This window comes from Nicotiana attenuata, chromosome 9, assembly GCF_001879085.1.
Source record: "Nicotiana attenuata strain UT chromosome 9, NIATTr2, whole genome shotgun sequence".
NCBI lineage: Eukaryota > Viridiplantae > Streptophyta > Magnoliopsida > Solanales > Solanaceae > Nicotiana > Nicotiana attenuata.
In genome coordinates this window covers 34,638,570-34,649,571 of record NC_031997.1, presented here as the reverse complement: position 1 = coordinate 34,649,571, position 11,002 = coordinate 34,638,570, and the positions used below count along the sequence as shown (strand labels likewise).

Here is an 11,002-nt window from a genome sequence, read left to right as displayed (position 1 = left end):
ATTAAAGTCAAGCCATAAATCAAATACTCTTTCTGTGTAGTAGCTGCATTTTCAAGAGTATTTCCACAACAATGGCAGCTTCAACAATGGCTCTCTCTTCCTCTTCTTTTGCCGGAAAGGCGGTGAAACTCTCACCATCTTCCTCTGAGATCAGTGGAAATGGAAAAGTCACCATGAGGAAGACTGTGACCAAGGCGAAGCCAGTCTCTTCTGGCAGCCCATGGTATGGTCCTGATCGTGTCAAGTACTTGGGCCCATTCTCCGGTGAGTCCCCAAGCTACTTGACTGGTGAGTTCCCTGGTGACTACGGTTGGGACACTGCTGGACTTTCAGCTGATCCAGAAACTTTTGCTAAGAATCGTGAGCTAGAGGTGATCCATTGCAGATGGGCCATGCTTGGAGCTCTTGGTTGCGTCTTTCCTGAGCTCTTGGCTCGTAATGGTGTCAAATTCGGTGAGGCTGTATGGTTCAAGGCTGGATCCCAAATTTTCAGCGAGGGTGGACTTGACTACTTGGGCAACCCAAGCTTGGTCCATGCACAAAGTATCTTGGCCATTTGGGCTTGTCAAGTCGTGTTAATGGGAGCTGTTGAGGGTTATCGTGTTGCTGGTGGACCTCTTGGTGAGGTTGTTGACCCACTCTACCCTGGCGGTAGCTTTGACCCATTAGGCCTTGCTGATGACCCAGAGGCTTTTGCTGAGCTCAAGGTGAAGGAGATCAAGAATGGTAGACTTGCTATGTTCTCCATGTTTGGATTCTTTGTTCAGGCTATCGTCACCGGAAAAGGTCCATTGGAGAACCTTGCTGACCATCTTGCTGATCCAGTTAACAACAACGCCTGGTCCTATGCCACAAACTTTGTCCCCGGAAAGTGAAATTCTTAAAAATTATCACTTTTTCTTATGGTGCTATTGTAAAATACTGAAGTCAATTCTGTCATTCTCACTTGCATGTTATGTGCTTTCCATGAATTAAATATACATGTTAAAGGGGGGCAATATACTTGGCATTTCAGAGTTACTATAACAAATACTCCATAATAGTAACAACAAATCCTTTTAATAAATTGCACAACAAAGAAAATTGATATTGAAAGTCAAAAGTGGGGGCAATGAAAGTTATTTAGGCATTGTTCTACTTATTACACACACCTATATTCTTGTTTTTTTTTTTTTTAAAAAAAAGCCTATATTCTTGCTTCTAAAGATTATGAAAAGAATTTACAAACAACATATATATATATATTGATTCACATATTTTTAAACTAGAAAAGTAAAATATTGTATACCTTACAAAAATTCATTGCCCAGAGAGATCAATATTGTCAAAGGCAAGCGTGCTTAAACCCTGAAGCAAGGTGCAAAACAAGATGAGCGGTTTGCCTCGCTTAGCACGAGCTTCAATTCAATCACCATCCATTGACACTGAACAATAAAGATTTCACTATTTTATAACATTTAAATTCCTTTGTCCATATTACTGTTATTGGTGCTTTGAATTACAGTCACGCCTCTTTATAACAGCATCCTTATATAACAACCATTCACTATAAAAGCCAAGTTTTTCTCGAACCAGATTTTAATATTATGTATAATATATATTCTCTATAACAACATAGCAGCCAAAAAATATTGGAACAAACGAGGCTATTATAGAAAAGTTTGACTGTATTATTCTTAAATTATAGCTATATTTATGTAAAAAAATTCTTGCACTACTTACACATTAAGCACCCCAATAGGCGCCATCGCTTTTGGCCTTTGACAACACTGCATTAGACATAACACATTATGAAATGGACCACATTAAGCACCCCAATAGGCGGCATCGCTTTTGGCCTTTGACAACACTGCATTAGACATAACACATTATGAAATGGACCACTTTCTGAGACACCATATGTAATAATCAACAGAACTACTTTGTTCAATTACATTGAAACAAAGAATTACAAGCTAAACTAGGAAAAAAAATGAATGAGAATTTTCCTAACTACTTTTAACTACAAGTAGGAGCTTCAAGAAAGGAAATATTGATATATAAAGAAGCATGTAATAGGTAGAATTTGTAAGCATATCTTCTGTCCGATCTCTCTCTGCTACAACTGAATCTTCCCTATCTACCATACTTGATCTCTAAAATGAATGAGTATTTAAACAAGCTTTCTTCGTTCCCTCGGATACCTGCGCCAACCGGACAAAGAAGTAATCTTAGTATATTATCTAGGCATATCTAGCGAAAGATAGAAAACAATGGAACCTGAAAATCTGTATAGGTAATACTAACAAGAAGAATAGCGCTCACTAGAAGACTCATTAGTACGTAGAATTGCAATATTATGAATCCAAATGAGGCATTTATGATACCGAGGATTTATATCGCCAACTCCAACTAGCTTGGAATTGAGGCGCGGTTGTCATAGGTGTATATACAAATGTTGGCTTAACATCATAGAATCATAGACTACATTCTTTTTATAACCGTGGTGTCGAGCCAGCTTATGCGCACCTCGACTAATTCCACGGGATACCTACCACCTCCCACCAGCAACAGGTGCCAAGTAACTCTATCCACCAAGGCTTAGACAGATGGGAAGAAATCACATAGTGTTTTTGCCTCTGTTGGGATTTGAACCTGAGACCTTATGGTTCTCAACCCACTTCATTAACCGTTACATCCTTGGGTACTATCATAGACAATATATACTGTAGTTTTATATTTTTCATTCCAGAAAAAAATGAACCCCCCCCCCCCCCCCCCCCCCCCGGCCGCTTAATTCATGCTTTCAACATAAAAAGAAAAATTTATGACTCGTAAACTGCTCGAGTACATGATAAAGTAAAAGTCATAGGCAAATCTATTGAATTTGATTCTCAGGGCTAGCAACATATCATATACTTGAAAGTATATAATACTGAATGCAACATATTATATTTTAATCATTTGCTCTGCTTTTAAGATTGTATGTTTTAATAGGTAGGTCAACAACTTCATGTAGTAGAAATTACCCTATTTTACGAATAGTTTAGTAAATGCATCATTTTTAAGCTATCAGTATTCATTAGTAATTTGTAGATAAATGATGTGTCATGAACTAAAAAGTGATAAACAAGTACGTTAAATCAGTGATTTTACCCTTATACATCTATTTTTATAGATTTTTAAGCCTAGAATTAGAATTAATAGACCCGGTGTCGCCTAAAGCAGACAAAATTGAAGCAAGCAAATGAGGAAAAATACAAAGCCGATTCACCTTGATGAAACCTTACCTTAAGGAGTATCATCATCTGAACTAGAATCATCAATTCTCCTGTCGGCGATAGCTGGAAAAAGCTTCTGACGGAGATCGAGGGACGGTGAATTGGTGGACTCTGAAGTTTTACTTGCCAAATTCTCTTTCTTTGGCGTGCCATTTAGCTTTTTCTGAGCATTTTTCACCTCTATGCATACCTTATCTAAAATTACCAGAAAATCTCGAACAATAACAAACAATCGCAAACCTTCATCTTTCCCTGAATTTCCGTGGAAATAGTCACCCGTGCTCTTAACTAGAGCCATAATTCTTTTTTCTTCCTCGAGTAACCACATGATGTCAACCTCAGCGTTCTGCACAAAACTCTTTAGGGTCTGGTGAAACCCGTTCTCATCATCTACGTTCTTCATTTCTGAATTTAGGAAATCCCGTGATTTTTTGAGTGCGTGACCAAACTTGGACACCGTGCCTGTTAAGCTATCCGCATCTAAAATTGCAGCTTTTTTCACATTTTCAAGTTCGCTACTCAAACCTGAAACAACTTGTAGACCAGTACTTCGATAATACTCCTCCGATTCCTGAGACTGATCCTCGGGTAGATTGCTGCCTCGATCCCTGGAACGGGCAGCTCTTACACCTTCTGAACGGATTATCTCTTGAACAACAAAATGCAACAACGTAGTTTTCCCATCTATCCCTTTTACATCGGATAGTTTCAGAAGCGTGTCAAGTTTAAATGCTTGAGCACCACCACGAAATGTTCCATCATTCATACGGTTGCCAGTTTTTAGAACAGCCTCAAGGAGCTTGTGAAACAGCCTGCTTTTCCGGAGTTCCGTGCAAGCAGCCTGGAGCATAAATGAAGATGCAGCAAACAACAATGTCAGTATATCCTTAGAAAACAAAAGAATATTAAGGTTCTAAATGTAAGGAGAAAGAGGAAGAACAGCATGTAGCAATATACTGGAAGTAATGAAATTCCTACAACTCATTAGTTAATCTGACAAGTTGACCTAGATTAAACTTTAACCGAATCCAGAGTAGTTTAGTGCAGAGGCGGAGCTAAGATTTAAAGCTTATGAGTTCTGAATTTGCCATCGAACTCATAACTCGTTTTAGTTACCGGGTTTGCAATTAAATATTTATACATAATTAATGGAATTCCTAATAAAACACGGGGTATAAGCAAAAGCTAGTGGGTTCGTCCGAACCCGTAGCTCCACCCCTGGTTTAGTGTACTTCAACCAATATGAAAACAACTACAAGATAGGAATATTTACAAATAATCCAACAGTTCATCACGATCAGGAACATTTATCTCACCTCCAAAGTGGCAAATGATTCTTTAACCATTGATGTCTCCTCCTGAAGACTGCACATAAAAAGCAAGGATTCTAGCCTCTTGAAGGCAAATGGAATATCAACCAAGACTTTCAAGAATCGCTCTGCAGGCCCAAGCCGAGAGAGATCCCCATTATAGAGCCTCAGCTTCAATTCTTCATCAGTAGTTGGTGCCATCTTAAGCAAAGTTTGAAGGAGTTCAGGAGGCAGCTCATTTCCTGAGTCAGTATAAAACATTAGTTACAGCAAATGCACAAAAACCAATATTCCCATTTCCAAGAAATAGCACCAAATTAAAATACAAGTATAGTAATGCTTTGCCACTTGACAGTAAAGGATGTAAAAGTTCTTCATACAAGAGTATAATCATTCTGATCATGATTATAGTGACCTGTGCTGAAGCGGGGCTATTTTTTATTTCTGAATGCTTCAGGCAAAAGGCAAACCTAACACTGCTGCTCAAGTTAACAAGGAAAAGAGAGAAATATGTAAAAACAAAGTGACCAATATCAACTGATAGTACATACTCCTACCTTCCCATATACATTCAAAAAAATATAAACTCAAGCTACCTATATCGTCTTTACCATGACGAGAAACCTTTGCAAGTAAGCATTTCACTTTTCACATTTTGATTACTTTTACACCAATCTCGAGTATGATATCCATTTAAACTTCTCTTAATCTCTGTAATGGTAACTATCGTATCTTTTTAGACAAATGGGATAACATAGAAGCAAACTCATGTTAGGGGTAAGCATCAAATAGTTTTTTCTCGAACATTTTGACAACAGACAATACAGTAGAAAATAATTTATCTTTTAGGATAAGGATGAATGCAAGTAGAACCATTAGAAAATCATTTTTTTAATAACATAACAGTGGTGTCCAAGCCACCTTGCTCGCACCTTAATTATTCCAACAAGTACCTATCACCTTTCATCAGGTACTGAGTAATTCTTCCCACATGGGCTTACGCAGATGAGAAACAATCACCTAATATTTTTGTGTCTGCTGGAAATCACTAGAGATCATGATATACTAATATAAATAAATTTTATAGGACTTACAAACAATTTTCTTTCTTATCAGAGGGGGATAGACAATTAAAAGTAGTTGTACATGATGCTTTCATTGAGTAGCCAAGTAAGAGAATGATGAGGTGATCAGTGAAAATCAAAAGAAAATTAGCAAAAAACATCTTAAATGGCTTTCCTTCGAGTAAACAGCTTATTTAAGTATTTAAATTAAAAACTTTTCTACCTTTCATCTGATTGCACGTGATAATTAAAGCCAATAGTACTCTTTCATTTCTCTGAATAAGAAAGAAAGGAACAGGAGATCACCTTCTCTGAGAGCATCACAAACTTCTTCAGTTGTCACGTTTAAGGCTTTAAGAAGAATAGATAAATTCTGTGCCTTCCTTTGATCAATAATTTGAACATATTGTTTGGAAGCATCTTGGGACGTAGAGTCCTTTGAACCATTCTTGTTTTTGTCAGCAGGAGCATATCCGAAAAGACTCTCTATCATCTCTTCATCAAATCTGTCAAATGATATGCACTGTTCATTAAGCAACCTTAATCAAAACAATCGTAGAGCAATATCAAGCAAGAAAAAGGTACACTTACTGGAAAGATCCTGATTTGATTTGATGCCAAACCATTGAATGGTCAGGGTTGGCTAGAACCTTATCCCAGAAGAAAGGCTTTAGCTTAGTTTTAGAAGCGTCAGTCCCTGATCCCTCAGCTGAAGCACTAGAGGATGCGTTTGATCCAAGAGGTGAAGGCCGAGGCGGCTTCAACCCCGTGGGAGGAGGACGAGGTGGAGCAGCACCAGGACCTGGAGGTGGTGGTGGCCGAGGACCAGCCTTCGCACGAGTTGGTATAGGTGGTGGGGGAGGAGCCCCTGGTGCAGGAGGACGTGGACCGCTAGATGAAGGTTTCTGTGGTGGTGGAGGTGGCGGCGGCGCAGCGAAATTGGCTGGCTTGGCAGGAGACAGTGGGTCTTCAAAAGGATTCACCCTACCAGGGGGAGGCTTAAGTGGAGGCAGTACATTTGTCCCCGTCCTACCGGGCGGTATCTGTGCAGAATCCCCTGCTGCAGCCACAGCAATGCCCGTAACAGTTCCCAAAGGGATCTCGGTTTTGGAAACATTAAGACCGTTCGGCTCCATATAGAAACTTTTACCCATTTTATCGTCGGAATTGTCACTGACTGAATGATTACCAGCATTGCCCATTGATGACTTGTGTAATGAAGCTGAAAGATTGAAATCTCAGAAACATCAGTATACCAAAAGCAAAAATCAATACTCCCTCTGTTTCAATTTGTTTGAACCTTCTCGGAGTACGAGGGTCAAATTGACTAATTTTCGGTATGAATTCGGACATAGATTGTTTAAGTTATTTGAAATAAAACTTACATATATAGAAACTACATAAAAAGTACTATAAGTCATAATAGTATAACAATTCAAAATATTTAAAAACTATTTGCAAAAAATATGGTCAAAGAGAACCTTGTTTGACTCCCCAAATAGTAATAGGTTCATTCTTTTTTAAAACGGAAGAAGTATATTATACACATACACATATATACAAGAGAAACAAGGAATAGTGAATGTACCAACAGAATAGTCACTCATGCTTAAGCTAAGAAGAGGCCTCTCGTCATTCCTTCCTTTTCTGGATCCAGCCCCACAAACCTTGCAATAGCATATAAAAAAGAGTGCAACAACAACAAATGTGACTAAAGCGGTCACAAGAACTGCAACAAGAACTGTTTTCCTGTTGTTTTTTCGCTTATTTGATTGTACATCCGAAGTAGAGTTTTGACTAGTAGAAGAATGATCACTAGGTGCTGAGCTTTTGCTTGAATCATTGTAGTCCCGAGGAAAAAATGGCTTCAAAGGAGGACGGGCAGGTGGTGGAGAATTCGGAGTTTCAGAACTGGAAGTTGCTGGATTAGGTGAAGGAGCAGAAGCAGGAGCATCTCCAACCTGAAGCAATTCACGCCGTGTAGGTGCATTGTACCAGGAAAAGAGAAAGTCGGTGCACCTGGTATACCATGTAGGTGGATGCTTCTCCTCTCCCGAAATAAGAAACAGGAGATTTTTCTTCACCAAACAACGCATAAGGGCTTCCTTAGTGAATTGATGCAAGATATTGACATGTTTCTCTTTATTTTTAGTTAACGGTCTTCTGCTAGAAAGGATTTCGTGGCTCCCACTTGATCCCTCAACATCTTCAACAGCGCCATTAGCATGTAATAACTCTAGCCTACAGTTCAACCATAACACTTCAGCCTGCAGCAGAAGATTACAATCAGAATTGCTTATGAATACTTATTCTCAAAGACATACAAATGAAAATACTACCGATAAATATGTAAGGGGAGAGTTATTGATGCTGGTCCGAATTAAAAAACTTGGAAGTATGGAAAATTGAGGGGAAACATTTGGAACTTCTGATGCCTTGTTTGGATCAATATATAGGGAAATTGCCAGCAGGTAAGTGAAAGGAAACTATAGACCAGTAGAATGTAGCGTTGCCAAAAGCGAAAAGCATAAGAAGTGCCTCGCTATAAGGACTGGCTGGTCGAGAGAACAACACAACAATCACCTAGTTGATCTCAGGAATGAACTCAAGATTCCATCTAAATGAAGTGACGCATTGATTGCTCCATTCTTTCACAAAATGGCACATCAAATGCTTCACAAATTAAAAAGTGATGCTAAAGAGAAGGAAAATTAATACACAATACAAAATTTGTGAACATGGATACGGAAACATATGCTCATTATGACGAAATACTGGCTACTGCTACATATTTCTCAAAAGTGGCGAGACCAAGTAATGCTAATTTTTCAGCGAACTGCTCCATAGGAGCAATCCATGACATTCATTCTATCCCTGTCCAAACACACTATTTTTCTAAGTATAAATAAGTAAACCAAAGAAACCTATACAACTTCAAAACAAAAAATATTCAAGCATTGTGTAAAAATAAATCAGCTAAAGAAGAGAGTTAGTACCAATTCTTGGTTGATCTCCCTGGAACTGATTTGATTGACCAGCAAATGTTCCACCGACTTCTTGCTATCGGGATTTGCTGCTACTACAATAAAAAGAGTACTGATAAAAAAAAACAATTGGGCTACTCCTCTTACCCCCATTTCCTTTTGAATCAGCATAAACAAAGCAAGCAATGCTTAACATGAATAACTCAACATACCCCCAAACCCCTTTTTGTTCCCTCCTCAAATCTCACCAAAGGCCAAATCTTTGCAGCATTTACCACTAACCCTATGGAAATCTTCCGAAGAACACCTTTCAAATATCCAAATCACAAACTTCTCAAACAAAAACTCACTGACCAACTTCCTATTTTCATGCAAGAACTCAATATAGTGGCATCAAACACACTGTATAAACCAATAAACCAAAAGATTTCACTCCCTCTTGAAAATCCCACTAAAGGTCAAGTCTTTACTGCATTTACCACCAACCCTATTGAAATTATCTGAAGAACACTTCTCAAATATCAAAACCACAAACTTCTCAACAAAAATCTCACTGACCCACCTCAGATTTTCATTCAAAAAACTCAAAAACCTTCTTGAAAATCCACAAAGATCAAGTCTTTACTGCATTTACCATCAACCCTATTGCAGTCTCCTGAAGTACACCTCTGAAATATCTAAATCACAAACTTTTCAACAAAATTCTCAGTGACCCCACCTCAGATTTTCAAGCAAAATACTCAAAAACACCAAATTTCACCCCTCTTGAAAATCCCACAAAAGGTCAAGTCTTTACTGCCTATACTACCGACACTATTAAAGTCTTCTCAAGAAAACCTCTCAAATATATTAACCACAAATTTCTCAACAAAAATCTCAGTGACCCACCTCAGTTTTTTCAAGCAAGAACTCAAAACAGTGGCATCAAACACAACACTGAATAAACCATAAAATAGAAAGAAAGAAAGAAAAAAAAAAAGAACTCAGCTTTAACACAAAAGGCTAACTGACCGAATCAAGAAGTAGTCAATTCAAGAAGGCAATATTGTCAAAAACAAACTACAATAATTCCAATGAATTGGTCATCAAAACCAAAATCTTTAACTTGGGTTTTTATCAGATCGAGCAAAAAGAAGCTAAAAGTTATAAAAAAGAATAAAGAATTGTAAAGGGTGTGTTTAGGGAAGGCGCGTGAGTTGACCAGAGAAATTTCTTTTGTGTAGAAAGTGAATTTTTCTTTGTTGAGAAAGCAGCCGTGTCTGAACACAGATGACAATGTTTTTACTATCTTTAATGCTTTTTCTTGCTATGTTCAATTTATCTAGAAGTGTAAAATTTTGATGTTTTTTTTTTCTTCTTTTTCTGTTCAACTAGTAATTGACTTTAATATTTACACATCACTAGGTGTAAAAAGATATTTATGGTATAATATTGTTTATATGTGAAATACTTCCTCCATTCACTTTTACTTGCCACTTTTTAACTTTTCGTATCCTTTAAGAAATAATAAATGAAATGCATAATTTATCATGAAACTCATATTAATTGATGCATATTTTATTAGATTTAAAAAAAAGGTTTTGAAATAGGTAATAAATACTGTAAGTATAACAGTAAAAAAAAATTATCTTCTCTTGATATGTGTAAAGTGACAAGTAAAAATAAAAATCTATTTTTAATATATCTCCGAAGTAAAAGTGAGCGGAGGGAGTATATAGTAATATGATTCATGGCAAGTGTGCATTGACAGTTTAGAGAACAAAATGATACTATAAAATAGTCAGTTAAACTGTATTAGATAGTGAAATTTGTTGTATTGTAATACTAGACACACTTCTAGTTTCCGTTGAAAATTATCATTATCATAGAAATAACAAACAACAATAATCCAGTAAAATTCTACTTATGGGATTTGGGAAGGCTAGTGTGTACGCAGACCTTACCCCCACTCCGAAGGGGTAGAGATGCTGTTTCCGAAAGACGTTCGGCTCAAGAAAACAAAAAAAACAAAAGGAGATAAAATAAACGAGATAAAATTTATTCAGAAGAAAAAAAGCTCGGAAAGGTATAATTTTTGCATGTTGGATTTTGGGGAAAGTATAATAATATTATCATGGATATTTTTTTTTGTCTTCTCATGATATCTTCCTCGCACAATTTTCAAGATTTAAATTTATTATCTTTTCAACAATTATTTTTTTATTATAAATGATTTAACACCATTTCCTTGCATTCTAACTCTCAAAGACAAACGGGAATTGCCACAAAAAGTAAGAAAATGAAGTTTGTCATTTAAGTTGCATCTCAACAATGACTTCCCCAGGAGAAAAAATCTCCAGCTAAATTCGCAGCAATAATATCCCCAAGTAATTTCCCGAATAAGT

At 37.2% G+C, this 11,002-nt stretch overlaps 2 protein-coding genes across 2 annotated transcripts; one reads left to right on the top strand and one right to left on the bottom strand.

Annotated features, from left to right (window-relative positions):
• On the top strand, positions 1-1,000 carry LOC109232246 (chlorophyll a-b binding protein 50, chloroplastic). Its single transcript, XM_019397939.1, has one exon. The coding sequence runs from the start codon at positions 72-74 to the stop codon at positions 873-875; it is 804 nt and encodes a 267-aa protein (XP_019253484.1). The 5' UTR covers positions 1-71; the 3' UTR covers positions 876-1,000.
• Positions 1,806-9,890, bottom strand: LOC109232245 (formin-like protein 5). The gene is made up of 7 exons (XM_019397938.1): positions 8,631-9,890; positions 7,223-7,901; positions 6,226-6,856; positions 5,941-6,140; positions 4,577-4,812; positions 3,270-4,101; positions 1,806-2,183 (listed from the first exon to the last, which is right to left on the bottom strand). The coding sequence occupies exons 1-6, from the start codon at positions 8,787-8,789 to the stop codon at positions 3,271-3,273; spliced, it is 2,736 nt and encodes a 911-aa protein (XP_019253483.1). The 5' UTR covers positions 8,790-9,890; the 3' UTR covers positions 1,806-2,183; position 3,270.